At 41.4% G+C, this 23,641-nt stretch overlaps 1 protein-coding gene across 3 annotated transcripts; it reads right to left on the bottom strand.

Annotated features, from left to right (window-relative positions):
• Positions 1-3,173: 3,173 nt before the first annotated feature.
• On the bottom strand, positions 3,174-23,338 carry DUXB (double homeobox B). Of its 3 annotated transcripts, XM_079117732.1 has the most exons (7): positions 15,808-15,824; positions 13,179-15,592; positions 13,022-13,084; positions 9,695-10,281; positions 7,241-7,346; positions 6,541-6,692; positions 3,174-5,654 (listed from the first exon to the last, which is right to left on the bottom strand). In XM_079117732.1, the coding sequence occupies exons 4-7, from the start codon at positions 9,815-9,817 to the stop codon at positions 5,115-5,117; spliced, it is 921 nt and encodes a 306-aa protein (XP_078973858.1). In that variant the 5' UTR covers positions 9,818-10,281; positions 13,022-13,084; positions 13,179-15,592; positions 15,808-15,824; the 3' UTR covers positions 3,174-5,114. The 3 variants fall into 3 exon arrangements, with proteins under 3 accessions (XP_078973858.1, XP_078973859.1, XP_078973857.1); XM_079117733.1 differs by lacking the exons at positions 13,179-15,592; positions 15,808-15,824 and adding an exon at positions 22,610-23,338; XM_079117731.1 differs by having other exon boundaries at positions 13,179-15,852.
• Between the last annotated feature and the right edge of the window lie 303 nt (positions 23,339-23,641).

Raw genomic sequence — 23,641 nt, 5'->3', positions numbered from 1 at the left:
TTTTCTTTTCCCATTTGAGTCTGGTAGACACTCATGAGAACCATGATACCCCCATAGGGAATGCAGGTGAGTCCAACCATGACCCCCAGTTTGAGCCTATAGTTTCACTCCCTGAGCAAAGAATTAAAATGCTGGAGGAAGATGAACTTTTTAAGATGCAAGCAATCACATTTTCTATTTGCTTCAGAGAATGATCTTCCAGGAGGAAGGAACAAGGTACCCGCATTGCCAAGCATAAGGAGAAAGGGACCGTCTGCCATCTCATGAAGATGGCGCCAGCCACTGTATCATGCCAATGACGGGTTGAAGGAGAACTGGCAGCGACTGTGCCTGGGTTTGGAACACCCACACTGACCTCAGCGAAGAGGCCCCCAAGCAGGGGCTGCTGGCCACCGGCTTCCTCACGCTGGGAATGCACTGAAGAGCACAGGAGAGCGCCTGAAGAGAGCCCCTTTATTCCCCAGCATGTTTCAGCAGAAATGATCACGCTGAAAAAGTGACTGAGAAGCTGGAAGCTTTCTGTGAAGGAGGAAAGCAAGGAGCCCGAGAGGAGACCCAGAAGAAATCAGAAGCAATGGGTCGTCCCAATTTCTTTTCCTTTTTCTTCTCTTTCAATTTTGCCCTGCCCTTCCTTTTGGGTTTATTTTCATCTGTTGTTTTCATAAGGGACTTTGCATAAAGAACTGAATTCCAACATTCAGGTTTATTTTTTCCTTTACATTTTACCCTATTGAAGATGACTTGGAAAAAAATCCATTCCCCAGTCATGAAAATATACTGTGCTAGCCTTCATTTCCATTGTGGAAACACTTATTTATAGTCATCAAAGACAGTGAATAAAAAATACATTTGAAACCTGGGAGACGGGGGGGGGGGGGGGGGGAGTAGAAAAACAACAGAAAAAAAATCAATATAACCAAAACTGGAGGATTTTTTTTTTTTTTCCTGGACACTGGGGATCAAACCTAGGTCCTCACACATGCTAGGCAAGCCCTGCACCACTGAGCTAGCTACACCATGCCCAGCTCAGATTCTACAAATATTTAAAGGATAATAAGGGAATATTATAAGTTACCTGTGGCAATACATTCTACAACTTAGATGAAGCTAGTCTTTAGCAAAATCATATCCCCGGATAATTTCCCTCTCTTTCTGCTTTATCCCCCATCCTTCACTTCCCTTCTTCAGAGCTTCTTCCTCCTGAATCACTGGAGTCTCGAGTTCAGGTTCTGATTCTCTGGGACCTGTTTCAAGATAAAGCCCCTTCTTTTCAAGGCTCCCTTCTCCTGCTGCCTTAGCTTCTCCCCATACTTATTGAACATGTTAGCATGTGATGCCCGTGGCAGAGCATCAAGATAGGCATGGTGAATCACACCTGTAGTCCCAGCTACTTGGGAGACTGAGGCAGGAGGATCCCAAGTTTGAGGCTAATCTCAGCAATTTAGGGAGACTGTAATAGTGGTCCACTTTATGCTTTGAATATAACCCTTGCTGCCCTGCCACTGCAACTTATTTTTAAAATGGACATGTTTCTTTCTCTTCCTCTCTCCCTGCTTGTTCCTAATCTCTCCCACTCCCTAATCTCAGGGGAAATAGGATTACCTTTCCTCCCCATTTTAAGCAGGTTTATCTGTCCTTGAGTTCACACCCACCATAGGAAAGAAGTAATCCAAAGAACACTAGATGTAGCCTTTGAGTCACCGCTATAAAAAGCCCCATTCCTGCTGATGGGCAGAATCACCACCTGTGGGACAGGAGTCCCGTGTTTCTCCTTTGCTAGCATAGCAATAAACCTTTTTCCTTTTTCTCAAAACCATATCCTCCTTATTAGGTTGGTCCTAGGAACAAGGACCAAGCTTTCGGCAACAAGACCTCATCTCAAAATAAAAAGGGGTGAGGTATATAGCTCAGTGGTAGAGTACCCCTGGGTTCAATCCCCAGTATGGAGGTGGTGGGGGAAGAAAAAGAAAAAAACAATTCTATCCCACCCCTTTTCCTCTAGACACACAGGCGTGCAGGTCTAGTAAGACATGTAGATTTAGAGATGGAGCAGTAGGGAGGGAAGAATTGGGTGTAATATAGATGCAAAAAATATTAACATAGACCTATACATATAAAAATACTTGGAGCTATAGATCTGTGTGTAGCAAGGCAGGACTGGTATCTTTACAAAACGACATCTGTGCACTGACCTCGTTCCAACACCTTCACGTGGATCTGTACAAATTGTATAAGGGAATAGAATGCAAATTGGTAAGGTGAACAAAAAGGTAATATTTTCCAAAGGCATTTTTATTATATCAGTGTAAACCCACAGACACCCTCATACACAACATTGGTTTTTCAAGTTATAATTTTGAAAGGAAGGAGAAGACAAAGCATTTTCATTAGCTTTTGCATCTCTGTGACCAAAATACCCGAGAATAACTTAGAGATAGAACATAAGAAAGGGTTGTGGATGTGGCTCAGTGGTTAAGTGCCCCTGTACTCAATTCCAGTACCAAAAGAAAAAAAAAGCAGTGGGTGGGGCTGGAGTCATGGGTCAGTGGCAGAGCACTTGCCTAACATGTGAGGCACTGGGTTTGATCCGCAGCACCGCATAAAAATAAACAAACAAAATGATGGTATTGGGCTGGGGAGACAGCTCAGTTGGTAGAGTGCTTGCCTTTGCAAGCACAAGGCTGTGGGTTCAATCCCCAGCACCACCACCAAAAAAAAAAAAAAAAAAAAAAAAGAAAAAAAGAAAGGACCAGAGGAGGAAAGTCAAGGCAGGGTCAGGGAGAGACAGAGGCATGGGGCCTCAGGTAAGATGCATCCTTCCAGGGAACATGCTTTGGAACCCATGTCATCCAGCCACACCTTGCCTGCCAGAAGTTATCAGTCATTGCATTTAAGCTAATGGATGGACTAATTAGATACAGCTCTCATAATCCAATCATTTAACCTCTGAATATTCCTGTATTAATAGGTGCTCTTGGGCTGGGGAGATAGCTCAGCTGGTAGTGTGCTTGCCTCGCAAGCACAAGGCCCTGAGTTCAATCTCCAGTACTGCCAAAAAAAAAAAAAAAAAAATAGGTGCTCTTGGGGGACACCTCACATCCAAACCATAACAGAAAGTAAGGATGGTTACCGTGGAAGTTTTAAAAATCACATAATTTATTTGTAATGAAGTGAGGAATTATGTTTATATATGTATGTACATATGTAAATATACGTGCAAGCCTCATAACAGAAATATTTAATATTGTTAGATTTTATTCAGTGATTTTATGATGTTACTATAATTTCCTAGTAATTTATTTGTTTTTGTGGTACTAGGAATTGAACCCAGGATACTCTACCACTAAACTACATCCCCCAGACTTTATTTTTATTTTGAGGTGGGTCTAGTTAAGTTGCCCAGGCTGGCCTTAAACTTCTGATCTTCCTGCCTCAGGCTCTGGGGTTGCTGGGATTATAGGTGGACACCACCATTCCTGGCTAATTTTTGTATGTTTTAAATGTTCAAAGGAAAAAAATGCATTTAAGTGAAGAACACTCAACATCATGAATATGTCCTTATTCATTTAGCCCTTTCCCTTACTGATGGATGCTGAGGTATCCAGTTCCCAGATCAAACCCCAAGAACTTAGAGGAAAAAAAAAGCTCTTGCTCACTTTTTTTGGGCAGTGCTGGGAGTCCAACCCAGGGCCTTGCACATGCTAGGCGAGTGTCTATACTATGCTCCATCCCCAGCCCCCTTTGTCTTCTTTCGTTGGCACCAGGGATTGAACCCAGGGTGGCTTAACCACCTAACCACATCCCCAGCCAGGAGATATGAGACAGGGTCTCACTAAGTTGCTGAGGCTGGCTTTGAACTCGCGATCCTCCTGCCTCAGCCTCCCAAGCTACTAGGATTATAGACATGTGCTACTATGCCTGGCTTTCCCCCTTAATTTTAAATGGGGTTCTGTTAGGTTGCCCAGGCTGGCTTTGAAGGAGCCAGGAACTTTCAGTCCTCTTGAGTAGATAGGATCACAGACATGCACCACTTTTTATGAACATGCGGCCCTGGAAAACATAGTATTCTCTCATTTTCTACACATCAAACTTATTTCAATTTACCTCAGTGCCATGCCAGAAGGGAATAAATGATGATGATGCTTTTTTCAGAAGGAGTTAGACGTGCTTGCTGCCTGGTGCCCTTGGTGTTTCCCAAGGCAATATGGAGCTTTGGGCACCATGTGTAAAGATAACCACTGCCTATACAGACTTCCATTTGAGTTCTGAATCATCTTATTCTACCCTTGTATTGGTCTTGCACCAAGATAGGATGTCCTTATTGTTCACTGTCCCTTAATAGTACTGATTCTGTCCAGATGCAGGGTGTACATCTGTAATTCCAGAGACGCAGGAGAGGATGAGGCAGGAGGATCACAAGTTCAAGGCCAGTTTTGGCAATTTAGTGAGACCTGCTTCAAAATAACAAATAAAAAAGGGGCTGGGGACATGGCTCAGTGGTAAAGCATCATTTTTGGGTTCAATCCCCAACACCTCCCCACCACCAAATAACTAATAAATTGTACTGATTGTGAATCAAAATAAAGGAGGCCTGGACCAGTTACATGAGAATTACATTTTCCTGCTGGAGCTGAGGCCAAGTGAACCTTGCAGCACGTAAAGCAGAACCTGACAATCTTCCCCATTGAGAGGTTAGTGGGGTCTGAAAGGGTCCCCTTGCTGTAGATAAGGATTCAGAAAAAATTTTACTGCAGGACACAGTGGTACATGTCTGTAATCCCAGTAACTTGGGACGCTGAGGCAGGAGGATTGCAAGTTCAAAACCAGCATCAGCAACTTAACAAGGCCTTAAGCAACTTAGTGAGACACTGTCTCTAAATAAAATGAATTTTTAAAAAGGCTGGGGATGTTGCTCAGTGGTTAAGCACCCCTGGGTTCAATCTTAGGTACACACACACAAAAAAAAAAAAAAACCAAAAAAAAAGTATACTGAGATGCTATAGATGACAGGAGTTCAACTAAAGACTCGAGGTTTCTATGTATTGCTGGTGCATCTAATAGAGCAGTGAAGATGACCCTCCAGCTGACTGTGCCTGCAGTGCCACACATCTCTCTCACTGTACCTCTTCAAGAGGTTGCCATTCCTCAATCAGAGCTTGGCGGCCCTCATCCCACCACTGCATGATGAAAGATATGTCAACGTGACCGAGATTCTGTGGTTCCTTGTACTCAGGATGAGGCTGAGAGGGATCCTTCAAAACTCCTATGCCAGTTTGTTCTTTGTGATTTTGGCATTCTTCTTGGAATTGGGTCCAGAAAGGAACCTGAGTATCTGAGAAGTCCTCTCCTGGAGTCAGTAGTTCTGGCAGGTGATTCATAAACGTCAGAGGCGGTTCAGAGTCCTCTCCTCCCTGCACAGCCTGGGTGGGTTGCATGATCCCAGAGGATAGAAGAGGAGCAGGTGAAATCGTTTGGTTGTCGCAGAAGGAATCAGAAGAAGGCAAATGATAACTCCCATCTGGGCGTATGAACAGGTCCGTTTCCTGCAGTTGATTAGTCAGCTCTGGTCGCCCACTTGTGTCACCTACCAAGAAATTTATGGGCTCCCCTCTGCTCCACTCAGGGTACAGAGATCTTTGGTTCTGAAACCACATCTAAGTGAGGAAAAGGGAGATCTGAACATCACAAAACACAAATGATTCTAGCTTTGCTTCTTATACTTTGAAAAGCAAACAGACTATTATTCTGATCACAGGATAAGTCTGATCAAGGGCTAGTAAACACAAATAAGTACTTTTGAGACTTCGTGCCACAGGCTTATGAATGTGCTTCCTTAGTCATGAGAACTTTTAAAAAAATGTTTTTTATTTTTACAGACTGCATTTTGATTCACTGTCACAAATGGGGTACAACTTTTCATTTCTATGGTTATACACGATGTAGATTCACACCATTCATGTAATCATACATGTACATAGGGTAACAATGTCGGTCTCATTCCACCATCTTTCCTACCCCACCCCTCCCCCATCTCAAGTCATGAGAACTTAACATACAATAAATCAGCACCCATATCACTTAGGTGGAAGACACTCAATAGGGATAATTTTGCCCCTCAATGGGAAGACATTTGACTAAATCTGCCCATTTTTCTAGCTGTCACAAATGGGGGTAGGGAGATGGGTACAGACTCAACTGGTATCTACATGGTGGACACAGGAAGGCTGACAAATCATCCACAGTGCAGCACAGCTCCTTACAAGGAAGAATAATCAGGCCCAAAATGACCACACTGCTGAGTTTTTGTAGAAAATTGAACAGAGACTTCTTAAAACAGGTATTAACTTTCACATTTCCTGCTTGTAATTATAATTTGGTTTGCAAATTCTTCCTTTGCAGGAATGTGACTTACAGTGCTGGGTGTTTATCATTCTATACCTCTGTCCCGGGTGACTGTGACAACTGAAGATAGCCCAAAGTTCCAGTCACGCCTGCAGGGACAGTTTCACTTACGGGGAGGACATATTACAAACAACTCACCTGAATGCTCAGTTCCTGAATGCCTGTTGGTTTAGCCAGTTTTTTCCTGGTGGCCGCATCAGGGATGTGATTCCTCTCAAAGGCTTGAACTAGGGTTCCTTGCGTTGTCGTAAGGGGTATCTGGTCTTGCCTGGCTTCTTTTGTTACGCATTCTAAAGGAGAACACAGGAAGGAAGGGGGTGTTTCAGGTCACTTCTCACGTTCAAGCCAGAAGATAATTTACTCTCTCTGAATCTTGCCACCTCCAGGTCACTGTGCTGCTAAGCAGCAGCAAACCCAAAAGATCCAAAGCCTTGCTTGCTGAGAACCTGCCTGTCTCAGCCAGCTATGGGACAATGTTTCTATTTTTGACCCTCAAGTGTTCATCATAACAACTAGTTCCTAAGCTAAGGAATCTTTATGTAGAATTTGGGTACAACATGTGGTCATCTCTACCCAGTGGAACTGAGGAACTATACTTGTTTGCGTTTGTTTTTTGGTACGGGAGATTGAACCCAGGGGTACTTTATGACTCAGCCACATCCCCAGCCCTTTTTATTTTTTGAGACAGGGTCTCAATAAATTGTTTACAGCTTTGCTAAGTTGCTGAGGTTGGCTTTCAAACTGTGATCCTCCTGCCTCAGCTTCCTGAGTCACAGAAATTATAGGTGTATGTCACTGTGCCCAGTGAGGAATTTTATTTGGACCAGTGGATTCTTACCTTTAGTTGGTAACTGAGACTGATCATGTCCCTGGATTGGATCTTTTCCTAAGGAGCATCCAGATTCCAATTTTTTCCGTCTGGATCTTTGGTTTTTAAACCAAATCTAAGTGGAAAAAGATGTGAGAGTGTGATGGCGATACCACACCTGATTCTATGCCTGTGAAGGACTTATAAGTTCCCTGTATGTGGACATGGTCTTTGGTTATGGAGGCCAAGAACTCAAACCCATCTATGTTGTAATGGTTAAGAAATGATTTCAGATTTCCTATAAAAGCCCCATGTAACCTTAGCTTGGGGCCCAGAACTTCAGAGTACTAGCTCAACTGGGTCTGTAAGGTAAATAAACCCGAGTTCTCCAACCCTGAGTGGTGCTTGGTCTCTTGTTGAGCCTGATTTCTGTAACAAAAATCATGTAACTCAGTCTATGACATTTTAACTATCAACTCAATTAAACCAAACTAATTTGAATATTTGCCTTTGGAATAATACCCAAAAGAGAAAGACAATGCATTATCCTAGAGATGATGCTACTGCTAGAAAACCATTCAGGAAACACAGAGGAACTGCACAATTTATGTGGTCAGCCTCAGGTTTAAAATAAATTTTCCTGATTTAAGAGACCCTGTTAGTTCTCTCAAAGAAAATCTCCGTCTCTTTCTTTCAAAGTCTGAATGCCTCTTCCTGGCCCCATCATTGCCTCATAGGGAATGTCATTTCATAACATACAATACTTAGGGAACTGATCATAGACAGGAATTTCTTTAGATGGGTAGCAGTATGAGCCACACTACAGAGCTGGGCTAAACCTCATCCATATTTATTCTTATTTCATCTAAGAGTTCAACAATAGACAAAAATTCTAGGGACTTGGACACCTTGCTTTGTCACTATTATCACTAACATAACCAGTTGAATTCTTTGCTTGTTTCCTCATGACTGGAATCAGAATTGAAACATACTTTCTAATTATTTTTGAGGGTTCAGTTCTATCATTTGAGAATTATCGAGAAGACTTAAGATATTACTGACAACCAGTACTTAATGAACAACTCATACCCTAGGTCTTGTGTCTTTCCTCTTAACGAATTAATCAAAATATTTTCAGAAAAGAAATCTGAAGCACAGGTGGAAACTGGAAATGAATAAATCAATGAATAAACTCCATGGCAGACCAATCTTATCCTACATCATTTCCTGGATTTCCCAGCTTTGCTGCTCTTAGTACAAAGAGGTCCAGCACCTCTCAAACCAACCACCTGATAGTCTCATCGGATGTACTTTATCACTCAGATTTGAACAAAGTGTCTCCCATACTCGGTTCAGATAATTGAAGAGATAGGTAAAATATCTGCTTCCCTGGATCCTTAGCCCAATGGCTTAATTTGAGACTATGTATTTGATTAAAAACAAAACATGGACTGGCATGTAGCTCAGTGGCAAAGTATTTACCTCGAATTCCCAAAGTCCTGTTTTTTTCTTTCTTTCTTTCTTCCTTTTTTTTTTTTTTTTTGTGGTGCTGGGGATTGAACCCGGGGCCTTGCACATGCTAGGCAGGTACTCAACTGAGCTATATCCCCAGCCCCAAAGCCCTGGGTTTGATCCCCAGTTCCAAAAACCAAACCAAACCAAACCATACCAAACCGGGGATCGAACCCAGAACTTTGTGCACGCAAGGCAAGCACTCTACAAACTGAGCTATCTCCCCAGCCCTCATTATTTTCCTCTAAAAACATTTTTACCTGACCTTCCTTGATTTAAATACTGTTTTCACCTAGTGTAGTGATATTCTTTTTAGGTATCCCTTCCAAGCCAATAGAATTACAGGCGTGCAACACCATGTCTGACTAGGTATCTTTTTGATAACTGAAGAACTTTGTCTTAGTTCCATTTTTACATCAGTAATTCTATTAAAAGTAATTCAATGTGAGACTTTACTTTAGACATTGTATGAATGACATCTGAGACATTAAATTAAAAAAAAAACTATCTAGAAAATAGGAGATTTGCATGAATTCTTACTGCACAGTTCCTTTGTAATTGCACATTAATAAATTTTCTGTAGTAGATATTCTAATATCCAATTGCCTATACTCTTTAAATCTCAAAGTACTATTTATTTGGGAGGACCTGAGTGTGTATAATCTCCCTCCTCCATCACTGAACACACCAGTAATATTTCCATATACTGGTGAAAGATATAAATGGATATTATATAACAGGAGAAAATTTTTTAGCCGAGTACCTGACATAAATGAATTCCCTTTAGGTGTTGAATCTTGCTTTTCTTTTTACTTTTTTTTTTATGTTGATAGATCTTTATTTCGTTCATTTATATATATGCAGTGCTGAGAATCAAACCCAGTGCCTCACACATGCTAGGCAAGCACCCTACCACTGATCCACAACCCCAGCCCCATACTTCGTCTTTGACAACAGAAACCTAAAACCTACCTGAATTTTATATCCTGGAATGCCAATTTCCTTGGCCAGTTGTTCCCTGGTAGCTTTATCAGGGTTAGGGTCATGTTCAAAACATGCCAGGAGGGTTTTCCTTTGGCTCTGGCTGTAGACCATCCTCCCTTGCCAGGTGTCTCTTTCAGTGCACCGGAAGAAGAGAGAAGGGAGAGAAGAGTAGCAAGGATACAGTGTTGGGTTAAAAACTGTGCTGTGAGCATGTCTTATATTGATCCCAGGTTGAAAACCTGTAGATCCAATTATTTATATTCTTACCTTAGGCAAAGCGTTAGTCATACTAAGCTGAACATATAAATAATATATATAATTAGGAAAATGACCATCAGTGATCTACATCTCCAAAGAAACAATTTACAGAAAACATACAAAATTACAAAGAAAATGGGAATAAGGAGGAAAATTAATTGAAAGAAACAAAACAGATTAAAGAAACACAAAAGCTGCCAGGGGTTGTGGAGCATAGCTGTTATCCCAGTAGTTCAGGAGCCTGATGAATCAGGAAGACTGCAAGTTCAAAGCCAGCCTCAGCAACTTAGTGAGGCCCTAAGCAACTTAGCAAGACCCTGTCTCAAAATGAAAAATAAAAATGACTGGGGATGTTGCTCAGTGATTAAGCACCCCTGAGTTCAATCCCTGGTACAAAAAAAATTAGGCCTAGAATAATTGCCAAAGATAACAAATTCTAAATAATTTTATACACACACATACACACACACACACACACACACATATATATATATATAATATATATACTTAGTTGCAAATGGACACAATACCTTTTATTTTATTTATTTTTTATGTGGTACTGGGGATTGAACCCAGTGCCTCACATGTATGAGGCAAGACTGTACCAGAGCTACAGCCCCAGCCCCATTTTTTTTTTTAAAGACAGCAGAGGGGGAAAAACCAGATAGATAGCTCCATTTTTGTTTCCCCATTTACAGAACAAGCCTCCATTCTCCAATTTTTATTGGACAAAGCAGTAGTATAGAAAAAAAATAAATTTTCTTTTCTTTTTTCTAAAAGTCCTCTGCCTTTAAAATAATTCTAATAATTTAATATGCACCCAAGGGGTGAAATTTCAGGGACAGACACTGAATTACCCACAATCTTTTTTTTTTTAAATTGGTACCAGAGACTGAACCCAGGGGCACTTTCCCACTGAGCCAATCCTCAGCCCTTTTCTGTATTTTATTTAGAGACAGGGTCTCACTGAATTGCTTAGGGTCTTGCTAAATTGCTGAGACTGGCTTTGAACTGGAGATCCTCCTTACTCAGCTTCCTCCTAAGCTGCTGGGATTATAGTGTATGCCACCAAACCTGGCCTACCCACAATCTTCAAACAAAACCAAGATAGACCTTGGGGTACCCTGAGTCCCCTGCCAGGACTGGACTTTTTAAGTCTGTCCCATACTGTTTCGTAGGGGTACTCTCTATGTGTCTCCATCAGGATCAGACACTTCTGGTCTGTCCCACATGTAGCCTCCAGATGGGACAGGACTTTTAAGTCTGTCCCAAATTACCTACAAATTAGTGGTGATGTAATAAATGTCCCTGTCCCAATTGTGTAGTTTTCAGGGTGCTTGATAGCACCTACCTAGGCCTCAAGAAAAAGAGAAAGAAAATCCTAAAAAGAACATCCCTAAGATCTCAATTAATCCAGGTATGTTGAAGAACTTACAATTTTTGTTGTTATTATTTTAAATAGCAAGGGCACAAAAACCTTGCAGAGAATTTTGAGGCACTTTGGGATAAGAAAAAATTAGCTAAGGCCAGGTGCGGTGGTGCACACCTGTACCCCCAGTGACTCAGGAGGCTGAGGAAGGATTGCAAGTTCCAGGCCAGCCTTGGCAACTTAGTGCAGGCCTTGTCTCAAAATAAAAAATAATAAAAAGTAAAATGCTGGGGATGTAGCTCAACGGTAAAGCACCCCAGGGATCAATTTGCAGTTAAAAAACAAACAAACAAAAGTCAGGTAAGCTTTTTAAAAGATATTTTTTCTAGTTGTCGATGGCCCTTTATTTAATTAATTTATTTATATGCGATGCCAAGAATTAAACCCAGTGCCTCACAAATGCTAGGCAAGTGCTCTACCACTGAGCCACAACCCCAGCCCAAAAGTTAGGTAAGTTTTTGTAGAGATTTGTTTATAGATGGTGTTTTATCTCACGACCAAGGACAGAAGCCTTCTGGCAGTCTTATACTTTCTGGCAAGATCAAAACATATCAGCTTTAGGGCGAGGTGGCTCATGCCTGCAATCCCAGCGGCTCCGGAGTTAAGAGTCAAGAAGATCGTGAGATCAAAGCCAGCCTCACCAATGGCAAGGCGCTAAGCAACTCAGTGAGACCCTGTCTCTAAATAAAATGCAAAATTGGGCTGGGGATGTGGCTCAGTGGCCGAGTGCCTGAGTTCAACCCCTGATTGCCCCCCACCCACCGCTGCAAAAAAAAAAAAAAAAACTTAAATAAAGCAACTGTTGCCCTCACCACCCTAGAAGGTGGGTGGAGCCTTCATTCTTTGAGCATCAGTAGGGTGGGTATTTATCAAGACTAAAATAAAAGGACAGAGCACATTTTCCTTCAGGGATATACCTAGTAAAGCACAGGCCATGATTGGAGCAACTGCTCTCCCCAGATACCAAATACAGAGAATGGGAAAACAAACCAAGAATCATTAGGATTTTGTTAAAGCAAAGGTTTGAGAATACGTCCTACTTGGCGGTACCTGTAGAGGGCACAGTAGTTTAGCTGGAGCAGTAACGGGAGGCTGCACAGGGTTTAAGAGAAAGGAGTGAGGAACGAGAGGGCAACGGGTCTTCCTCGGAACTTAGGTTCTAACAGAGACTTAGGGTTGAGAGATTTATGGCAGAAGCTTAGAGTTGAGAGATTGGCCACTCATCGTATGGGGTCTGGACGTGGTGTTTAAATGATTGTCGCGTCGAGACCTGGTCCCTCCAACAGTTTGTCTCGGGTGAAAAACACACAGTTGGCAAAATAAGGGGCGCTCAAGATGCTAGGAGACCAACCCCTCATATGCATCTTCTGGATGAGCAATTTATGTACCTTCTGACCTGGAACAGGATATTTTGGCCTAAATGTGTCTCCTATCTTTGGAGTTTTTACAATAAAACAAGAACTCATCTTCTAAGGGAGAAAAAGGCTTTAGGCCAGGAAAGGAAGAAGAGAAAGGAAAAAAAAAAAAAAAAAAAAAAGCACCAATTTAAGGCTGAGAAACCTATGCGATCCCACCGTTCAATGGGATTTTAAAACTCATTAGGGCTTCAGAGTTCACCTTATTGTTACCTGAATCTACACAGCCTGGGGATCTCCCAGCCACCAAGGAGTGAGACAGATGCTCTCTGGTTTCTGAAAATGAAGGACAGAGAGTTTACAAGTACAGGAGGGGGCTAACAGAATAAGTCATAGTCAAGACAGAAAGAAAATATTTGCGAAGACTTACCAAAGTCGATGCCCCTGAAGAGCCCCGTACTGGCCACCCAGAGATGTTGCAGAAGGGATGTCTCTGGGAAAAGGTCCAAGAAGTTCGCACAGATGCAGTCAAGGGAGAACAGGGGGAAGGAACAATCTCGAAAGAGAGACTCCTTTGGAGTACGGGAGGGGATGTGCACTCAGAGGAGCGTGCAGGACACCTCTGTGCTGGTGTGGGGTGTTAATATTTCTAAAGGGCCAGTACTGGGAGCTGGGCGCGGGGTGGAGGCAGGGTGGAGCTTCAGGATTTCATGCTGGTTTTCCTTTTGCTTACACATTGCCCTCACTTTACAAGGGCACATCACTCAAGATCTCCAACTGTGTGTTTCTGCATCTCAATGGTTGTGGGCGTTTCCTTTAAGATTCAGTACTTCTCTCTATCCTAAATTCCTATCTTACTTTGCAATAACATTAAATAGTATATATTAGGTGGTTCATGCAGTTTTCCCCCTCTACTTAGTCAACTTTCAAACTTTAAGCAAATGACCCATACAGATCTCATGGCTGTTGTCCTACATTTGAAATTCAAATTCCAACCTTAAAACACTCATCAATCCCCTGACACAGTATGTTGCTGAAAGAGACCCTTCTCCAACAATCTTGCCCTTCTAATTTAGCTTGTGTACTTTAAACTTCTACAAACTGAAAAATAAACATGGCATCTGCCATTGTCAAAGAAGCGAAAAAAGCTAATGGAAGTCAGGTGTGGTGGTGCATGCTTTTTGTAATCCCAGCTACCTGGAGGCTGAGACAGGAGGATGACAAAATTTGAGGCCAGCCTCTGCAATTTAGTGAGACACAGTTTCAAAATAACACAAACACAAAAAGGGCTGGGCACATAGTCAGTAGTAGACTACTTGCCTAGTGTGAGTGAAGCCCTGGGTTCAATCTCCAGTACTGCAAACAATATCAACAGAGATAAAATAAATAGCTGATGAAAACTTACCACTTGAAGTGATGTTCACATCCATTTTGGGAAGAGGACCTAACTTCAGTGGGATGAGTGGGTAACTGAGACCCTTCCAAATACTGGAGATATCCAAGCCTAGGAAGACTCACCCCTTTCTTAACTACCTTTCTGTTTAATCTTTTGGAAAGAAAATTATAGCAATCATATTAAGTGGAAGTAGATTCTACTAGATGATTTTTGCATCTTTTATATCTTTCTAGTTAGACACACACACATCATTTTGTTCTCTGTTATGTTCAAGAACTCTTGCTCTTAATTGTTTTGTTTTGGTCATATTAGTTACTATATCGTAAGAATGTCCTTACCTTATTTTATATTTTTTGCTTTCCCAGTGCTTCCTGAAACTCATGTCTTTCACCGTTGTGATGATGGTGTGTATGTGTCAGTTTAACTTGTTTATATGTTAACTTGGTCTGTCTTTTCCCAGTTACTCAATAAAACACTCCTATAGGTGTTGATGAGAAGGCATTTTGTAGACATGATTTGATTACATAATCAGCTGGTTTTCAGCAAATGAGATCTTTCTGGATAATCTGAGTGGGCTTGATTCAATCACTGAAACACAAAGCCCAGGGTTCCAGAAGGAAAACAGAACCGCACCTGTGCACAGCGGCTTCCTCCTGGCCAAGAGGCCTGCCCTGCAGAGCTCATTGTCCACTAGCCACACACTCGGGGTTGCTGCTGGGTAAATACTGACTCAGCTTCAATTCATATGTTAAAATCTTTCCTCCCAAGGTGCAGGTGCTAGGAGATGCAGCCTTTGAGAGTCGATTAGATTAGGGGATGGAGTCCTCATGAATGTGAGTGGGCCCTTATGAAAGATGCCAGCAACTGGGAAGCAGGCCGGAGGGAACCTGGGAGAGAATGGAGCAGCGGGGGAGACAAAGAGGGAGAGACCCACTGTCTGCCATCTGCCAAGTGTGGTTACCAAGATGAGAAGGGGGTTGTCTGCGAAGTGAGCCCTCACCATGCACAGAGTCTGCCTGGACTTCCCAGCCTCCAGAACTGAGAAATAAATTTCTGACTTAAGTCACCCAGTCTATGATATTTTGTTATAGCAGCCTGAGTGGACTAAGACACACATAATAAATGTATTTATATGTATGTATACGTGAGCTCATGGCCCACAAATGATGGAGGCAGGAGACAAATCTCTGTCAGCAAGCTTTCCTTTATCCTGCAGTGAAGTCATTTGGGAAGGGGAGGGCTCTTTTTCTGGGTATGGAGATGGCTCCCCGGGTTACAGGAGTCTGGGTTTTGTAGTTTCATTGGAGACTGTGGATGTGCAGTTTGGACAATCAGGGGCTAGGTGTGCAGGTTAAAACTTTAACTTAGGAAGGTAGTTGTAAAAAGGTTGAAACTCATTGTTATCTGGGGAGATAGGAGTCCAGATCCTGAGGGATAAGTACTCAGATCTTGCCCATTGCTTTTCTTTATTTGGGATCCATTGTTTTCTGAGTTCGATATTTGCTGTGCTTCCATTTAGGACTAATTTGCAATGGGGGACGGTCAAAGTCCAGAACCCAGCATTCAGCATCCGCCCCTTTCCCCTTTCCTTCAGGGCCCATTGTTAAAGGATCTACTGGGAGGTTAATGCTTGGCTAGTTTCCCCTCCCTCCTCCAGAGCCACACTGTCCCTCCATTTTTCTTGGGGAGCTGTCTTATAGGAATATTATTTTCCTTTACCCTTCAGTATGTGCATATGTATAGATGTACTGTATATGCATACACACACACACACACTTATAAACACAAGCATAGGTAGACATGGTGGTGCACACTTGTAATCCCAGTTACAAGGAGGCTGAGGAAGGAAGATTGCCAAGTTTGAGGCCAGCCTGGACAACTTAACAAGACTTTATTTCAAAGGAAAAAAAAAAAAAAGTCTGGGGATGTGGCTCAATGATAGAGTGAGTGCCCCTGGGTTCAGTCCCTAGTACCAAAAAACATATCAATAAGTAAACGCCACATACATATGTCATTCACTAGGATACTTGGCTTTAATTTTCTTTATTTATTTTGGTACTAGGGATTGAACCTAGGGGTACTTAACCTCTGAGCCACATCCCCAGCCCTTTTTGGAGATAGGGTCTTGCTAAATTACTTAGGGCCTCACTAAGTTGCTGAGGCTGACTTTAAATTCGCTATCTTCTTGACTCAGCCTCCAGAGCCTTTAGGATTACCTGCATGAGCCAATGTGCCCAGTGACACTTGACTTTTTTTTGTTTTTTTGGGGGGAGACTTGAATTTTTAACACTATTGATTCTATTTCTTTAAGTGGACCCTAAATGATAGAGATAGTGTATTGGAGGTGGTCCTAGGAAACAGAATCTTATATATATATAAGATTTATACACATAAATATATAACTTAATACACGGTAAAATGTACAAGTTATGTACTTAATAAAATTAGTGACTTCAATGCAGCAATGACACTAGTTCTAGTGGTAAAAAGGGCACTGTTGGTACCAGGCGTGATGCGGTTAATACTGCCGAAGGCCAGCCCCTGTGAGCGCCCAACTTAGAGCAGCAGAGTCCGCAGTACAGCGGAGACAGAGGCATTGTGCTGGACCACTTCCACCATGGAGGTGCTTTGTTCTTATTGAAATAGATTCTCTGGGTACAGCTTCTTCTTCCTGTGTGCAGTGCTTCTGCTCAAGTTACCATTGTGACTTGTAAAATGTCTTATCCATCTTCATGGTGCTCCACAAAGCATTGGTTTTTAAATGTTATTATTTTAATTTTAGACATCGATACATGCTTATAATGCCTAATCACCGAATCAGGTTAGTTAACATTTCCATCTCTTTAAACATTTGAAAATATTTTAACACGTAATAATAATTGTCTTTATTTATGAGGTGTAGTGTGATATTTCAATACATGTTTACAATATATGCTGATCAAATTGGGGTAAAATTTCCATCTCCTTATTATTATTTTATGTTTGGAATTTTGGGGTTCCTCTCTTGTAGTTATTCAAAAAATATAAAATAGGTTGTTGTGAATGGTATTTGCTATAGAACACTAGAACTTATTACTTCTATTTGTTTTGACACTTGTTATCCAACCTCCCTCTGTTCAAATGCCCTGCACCTTTCCCAGCCTCTGGTAATCACTATTCCACATTCAGATCCATTTTTAAGGGACTGGGGATGTAGCTCAGTCAGTAGAGTGCTTGCCTGCCATGCACAAGGCCCTGGGTTCGATCCCCAGCACTGCAAAACTAGCAAGAAAGCACCTGCATGCAGATCCATTCTTAAAATTCCCACGAATGAGACAACATGGAGTATTGGTATTTGTGTCTGTCTTTTGGTGCTGGGGCTTGAACCCAGGGGCCCTTAACTGAGTCACATCTGAGTCCTTTTTATTTTTTCTTTTGAGATGGGTCTCACTAAGTTGCTGAGGCTGGCATCCCATAATCCCAGTGACTGGGATCTTCAAATCTCAGCCTCCCCAGGAATCTCTCCTGGGATTACGGATGCGCCACCATGCCTGGCTGTATCTGACTCACTTCACTTGACATAATGTCCTCCAGTTCCAACCATTTTTCTATGAATGATAAAATACAAATTTTTTATGGCTGAAAAATATTCTATTGTGTGTGTATTTATATATGTATATTTGTTTTTTTAATTAATTAAAATATTTTTTATCTTTACAGACATATTTTGATTCATCGTACACAAATGGGGTACGACTTTTCATTTTTATGGTTGTACACAATGTAGATTCACACCATTCATATATATATGTATCATACATATATATAGGGTAATACTGTTTCATTCTGTTTTTGTTGTTGTTTTATTAAAATATTTTTTATTTTTACAGACTTTTTTCATTTTTTTAAATTCACTTTTATTGTAAACAAATGGGATACATCTTGTTTCTCTGTTTGTACATGAAGTAGAGGCGTACCATTTGTGTAATCATACATTTACCTAGGGTAATAGTTTTTGATTCATTCTGTTATTTTTTTTCTTCCCCCCGCACCCATCCCACCCCTCTTATCCTTCTATACAGTCCCTCCTTCCTCCATTCTTGCCCTCCTCCCACCCCCTACAGACACATTTTGATTCATTGTACACAAAATGGGGTACAACTTTTCATTTCTCTGATTGTACACAATGTAGATTATATATTTTTTTTCATATTTTTTCCCCTTTCATCTGTTCATGCACATTTAGGTTGATTTGTGGCCTTAGGCATTGTGAATAATGCAGCAATAAACATGGGTGTTCAAGTATCATTTGAATATTACTGGTTTCATTTTGGAGGGATATACACCCAGAAGTGGGATAGCTGGATCATACAGTAGTTATATTTTTAGTTTTTTGAAGAAACGCCACAGAGTGAAGAGAATCTGTAGAATGGGAATTTGTGTGTGTGTGTGTGCAAATTATTCAACTGACAAAGGATCAATATTCAAAATGTAAAAGGATCTTTAAAAACTCAATAACAAGCTGGGTGTGGGGGCACACAGCTGTAATCCCAGTGACTTGGGAGGCTGAGGCAGGAGGTTGAAAGTTTGACAGGAGCCTCCGCAAATTAGCAAAGCCCTAAGCAAGACCTTGTCTCAAAATAAAAAATAAAAAGGACTGGGGATGTGGCTCAGTGTAAGTACCCCTCCGTTCAATACCTGATAGTAAACAAACAAACAAACAAACAAATCAACCCACCTGATTTGTTGGGGTCTTGTGCCTTTCAAGAAACAATTAGATAATTAATGTTATTTTCCTATGGCCCAATCTTTGGTAGGTGTTCACTTGCCTACACCTAAGGATAAATAATTCCTTCTGGTATTTGATTACTGGGGATCGATGGCTAGTCAGGTGTTGGATTTCTAACCTTGAAAAGACAAACCCTGACCTCTAAGAAAACCATCACAGTGCAGTGGTCCTTGAAGTTCTATGGCCCTGACTTCTTCAGCTCATTATATCCCCTGCTGAGATGAGGGGAAGCCTGGGAAGACAGGTGAAGGGGCTGTATTTGTAGCCTGAAGACTTAGCTCTTACTGCACTAGACCTCTCATGCGTGTGCAGAACCTCAGGACTTCATTTCATCTCTCCACCTTGCTTTCCTGTCGTTTTTGTTGTTGTTGTTGTTGTTCTGGGACTTGAACCCAGGCTGCTTTACCACTGAGCTACGTCCCTAACCCTTTTTATTCTGAGACAGGGTCACTAAGTTGCTTAGGGCTTTGCAAAGTTGCTGAGGCTGGTCTTGAGCTTGTGGTCCTCCTTGCCTCAGCCTCCTGAGTTGCTGGGATTACAGACATGTGCCAAGATGCCTGGATTTGCTTTCCTGTTTGTGAAACAGAAACAATGTTAATGTATTTCTCAGTGACACATAGGGGTCTAAAGGCAAAGGAGATGGGAATGCCTCTTAGAGCACCTGGCGCTTGGCAAACCACTAGTGAGCGGAACTTGAATGAAAATCAATCATTTTTTTAAAACTTTATAATTTGTGGCAAGACACTGTTCATTTTGGAAGTGGAAATACATGTTTTACATTTATTTCCTTATCACAAGAGTCTTATGAAGGAGTATTGCTATACCCACTTACACTTGAAGCACAGACAGGCTTATTCTAGGCCAACCAGCTCAGAATATTATCTAGCCCACTTTATGGGCCCATGATTTAACTTTCATGCTCTGATGGAGGAAGTCACAAAAGAACAGTTTGTTTCCTGTTTTTCAGTTTTCTGAAAGAAGACTTTAGCATCTCTAAGGAGAGTGTTGACTTCCAAAATTATTTCTAGAACATTCAGAAGGAAAGATTTATTTTGGCTTTTTGACTTGAGATGATTCAGTCCATCATGGTACGTTGACTCTACTGATTTGGGCCTGAGATGAGGCAAAACATCATGGTAGAAGGACATGGCCAGCTCGTGGCCAGGAAGCAGAGCTAGCAAATGAAGAATTCTTAAGATTACATAATAGGAACATTTTTTGAAGGGATTGCATAAATGTAGCAATTTAAAGTTTTTTGTTGTTGTATTGTATGACTGAGCACATGATTAAGTGTATTGTGGTTGTTGGGATATTGTCTCCATTATTGGGGAAAATAATAAGATTTTTTTTTTTTTTTGTTCTGGGGATTGAACCCAGGGAAACTTACCCATTGAATCACACCTGCAGCCCTTTTTAAACATATTTTTTTAGAGACAGGGTTTTGCTAAGTTGCTTAGGGCCTTGCTAAATTGCTGAAGCTGGCTTTGAACTCTGGATTCTCCTGCTTCAACTTCCCAGAGTTGCTGGGATCACAGGCACCATGCAGCCAACGTGCCTGGCTTGTAAAGTTATCTGTAGGTGTGTTAGCATCTAAAATGGGATGATTTTTTAAGATTATGTTTGATCATCTGGGTGGGATGGATCTAATCAGTGTAAAGTTTTTCGGTTTTTGTCTGTTTGTTTTGGTACTGCGGATTGAACCCAGTGGATCTGTACCACAGAGGTGCATCCTAAACTCTATTCACATTTATTTTTTGAGACAGGGTCTTGTAGATTCTTTAGGGTCTTGCTAAATTGCTGAGGCTGGCCTCAAACTTGGAATCCTTCTCCCTCAGCCTCTGAGCTGCTGGGATTACAGGTATGGCCATCCTGCCTGGCAGTTGAAAGGTTTTAAAGGCAAAACTGACATTGCCTTGAGGGAGGACTGCAGCCTAAGGATTTCCAGACTGCCCTTCCTGATGATTCACCTTGAGGATGGGATTTTGGATTTGCCCAACCATTTTCCATGTGTGCATAAACCATAGCATAGTAAATCTCTTTATATATCTATTTTACAGGTTCTGTTTCTTTTCTGAAACCCATATTTTATTTTATTTTTTAAAGTAATATTTTTTAATTTAAATTTTTATTTATTTATTTATTTATTTTTATTTTTACAGACTGCATTTTGGTTCATTGTACAGAAATGGGGTACAACTTTTCATTTCTATGGTTCTACAAAGTGTAGATTCACACCATTTGTGTAATCATACATATACATAGGGTGATACTATCTGTCTCATTATACTATCTTTCCTTCCCCCCCACCCCATTTTCCTCTACACCATCCAAAAGTCTTTCATTCTTCTCTCTGTCCATCCCCGCCTCCCCCCCCCCCCCCCTTATGTATCATCATCCACGTATCAGAGAAAACATTTGGCCTTTGGTTTTTTTGGGCTTGGCCTATTTCACTTAGCATGATATTCTCCAACTCCATCCATTTACCAGCAAATGCCATAATTTTATTCTTTATGGCTGAGGAGGAATATTCCATTGTGTTTGTATACCACAGTGAATCCCGTATTTTATTGCTCACATTGAAAAACCAAGAAATCATCTTATTATTATTATTATTTTTTGTTGTGTGGGGGGTTGAACCCAGGACCTTGTGCTTGACAGGCAAGCACTCTATGAACTGAGTTATATCCCCAGCCCCAAGAAATCATCGTGATGATAGATAATTTTAGACACATGTATACACAGTCAGCCCTGAGTTCCACATCCAGAGGTTCAACTAACCTCAGATAGAAAATATTTGAGAAAAAATTGCATCCAAACTGATCATGTATAGTTTTTCTTTCTTTTTTTTTAAATTGGTTCTTTTAGTTATAAATGACAGTAAAATCCATTTTGACATGATTATAAAAGCATGGACTATATACTATATTTTGTTCTAATTTAGAACAAACCAGTATCTCTCCTTCCCCTTCCCTGTTTTTCTTCTCTTACTTTGCTCCCCCCCCCCCCCCCCCCCCGTACTAGGGATTGAACCCAGGGATGGCTGCTGTAACACTGAATTAGTTCCCTACCCCTTTAATTTTTTAATTTTAAAACGGGATCTTGCTAAATTGCCTGGCTTATGAATTTGTGATCCTTTAGCCTCGGCCTCCTGGGTTGCTGGGATTACAGGAGTGAGCCACTGCTCACTCACCACACACATTTTTCAGTTGCAAACCTAAACATTGTAATCCTATCTGGCTCCAGGAGCTGTTGTGTAGTTATTCTAAATAATGCCAAATAAAATCAATATGATACCGAAAGCTCAGTCCTTGTCCTCAATGCTGATGCAACAACAAGGATAAGGTTTTGAGAAAAAAGAAAAAGAAGTTTTATTGCTTGGCCAGCAAAGGAGAATGCAGAGTGGACTCCTGTCCCAGAGGCTGTGATTTCCCCTGCCAGCAGAACACTGGTCTTTTAAAAGGCGTACAAAGTGGAGAATGCCTGTAATCCCAACAACTCAGGTAATTGAGGCAGGAAGATCTTAAATTTGAGGCCAGCCTCAGCACTTTAGCAAGACCCTGTCTCAAAATATAATAAAAAGGGGTGAGGATACAGTTCAGAGTAAAGAGAGTAAAGCACCCTGGGTTCAATCCCTAGTACCACATGAATAATAATAATAATATCAACAACAGATATAGTTGGGCGTGGCGGCACACACCTGTAATCTCAGTGGCTCAGGAGGCTGAAGCAGGAGGATTGAGAGTTCAAAGCTAGCCTCAGTAATTTAGCAAGGCCCTAAGCAATTTAGCAAAACTGTCCTAAAATAAAAAGTAAAGAAGGCTGGGATGTGGCTCAGTGGTTAAGCACCCATGCATTCAATGCCTGGTAACAAAAAATAAATAAAAAACAAAAAGATACAAAGCCTCAGAGTCAATTTATTCATGACCTTGAGAGATAGTGTCTCTTAAACTTGCCGATGCCAGCCCTGAAGTCTGGATTCCATCATTCCTGTGGTCAGTGACCTATGTGCAGATTAACTTGGCCAAGGACAGGAAGAAATTCCTCTTGTTTCCCTCAAGGTTATGTAACACTGAGCCAGGAATTGTGTGGGTTCTTTGTCTCACTAATTCAAAGAAGGAGATTCATGGGTGGCAGCAGGTGAAAGCCAAGTATAAGCATTTATTAAAGCTAGGCTCCTGCAGCTGGGAGGGGACCTGAGCTAGCTGCCAGTGGACGGCTGTTGTCTAGGGTTTATAGGGATCTGCAGGTTTAAGGAAGTCAGCTCCGGCCCAATCCTGGGTGTGCACTCAATGTCCATGAGGCATTCATGCAGCCTTTAGTCCAGACAAAATGTTGATCAGATGTTTTCCCTCTTTGGAAAGTCTGTGGACTCCAGGTCACATATGTCCCAATTTCCTAAGGACTTCAGGTCACATAAGTCCTGATTTTAAAATAACCTTTTTGCAAGTTTCTCAACAAAAACTTGCAGCTGCTGTTTTTGCTCTGTGGCACAGGAAGTTGCCCTGGGGCCCATTTCCTTTTCAGCCTAGCCTTATCTCTTCCTGCTGACCTCAGGTAGGGAGGGGGAGAGGGGCAAGAAGGTTAAAAAGAAGTTAGTTTTAAAATAAGCTATTAGGGGCTGGCGTTCTGGCTCAGTGGTACAGTGCTTGTCTGGCATGTGGGAGGTGCTGGGTTTGATTCTCAGCACTGCATATAAATAAATGAATAAAAATAAGGGTCTATTAACATC

Source organism: Sciurus vulgaris (assembly GCF_902686455.1).
Source record: "Sciurus vulgaris genome assembly, chromosome: 17".
Lineage (NCBI taxonomy): Eukaryota > Metazoa > Chordata > Mammalia > Rodentia > Sciuridae > Sciurus > Sciurus vulgaris.
This window is presented reverse-complemented; position numbering and strand designations above follow the sequence as displayed.

Coding starts and splice junctions, on each gene's coding strand:
- DUXB (XM_079117733.1), bottom strand. CDS start 9,817: ATGGTCTACAGCCAGAGCCAAAGGAAAACCCTCCTGGCATGTTTTGAA. Junction 6,693..7,240: donor GTCTCAGTTACCAACTAAAG/GTAAGAATCCAC, acceptor GTTCTCCTTTAG/AATGCGTAACAAAAGAAGCC. Junction 5,655..6,540: donor TTCAGGAACTGAGCATTCAG/GTGAGTTGTTTG, acceptor TTCCTCACTTAG/ATGTGGTTTCAGAACCAAAG.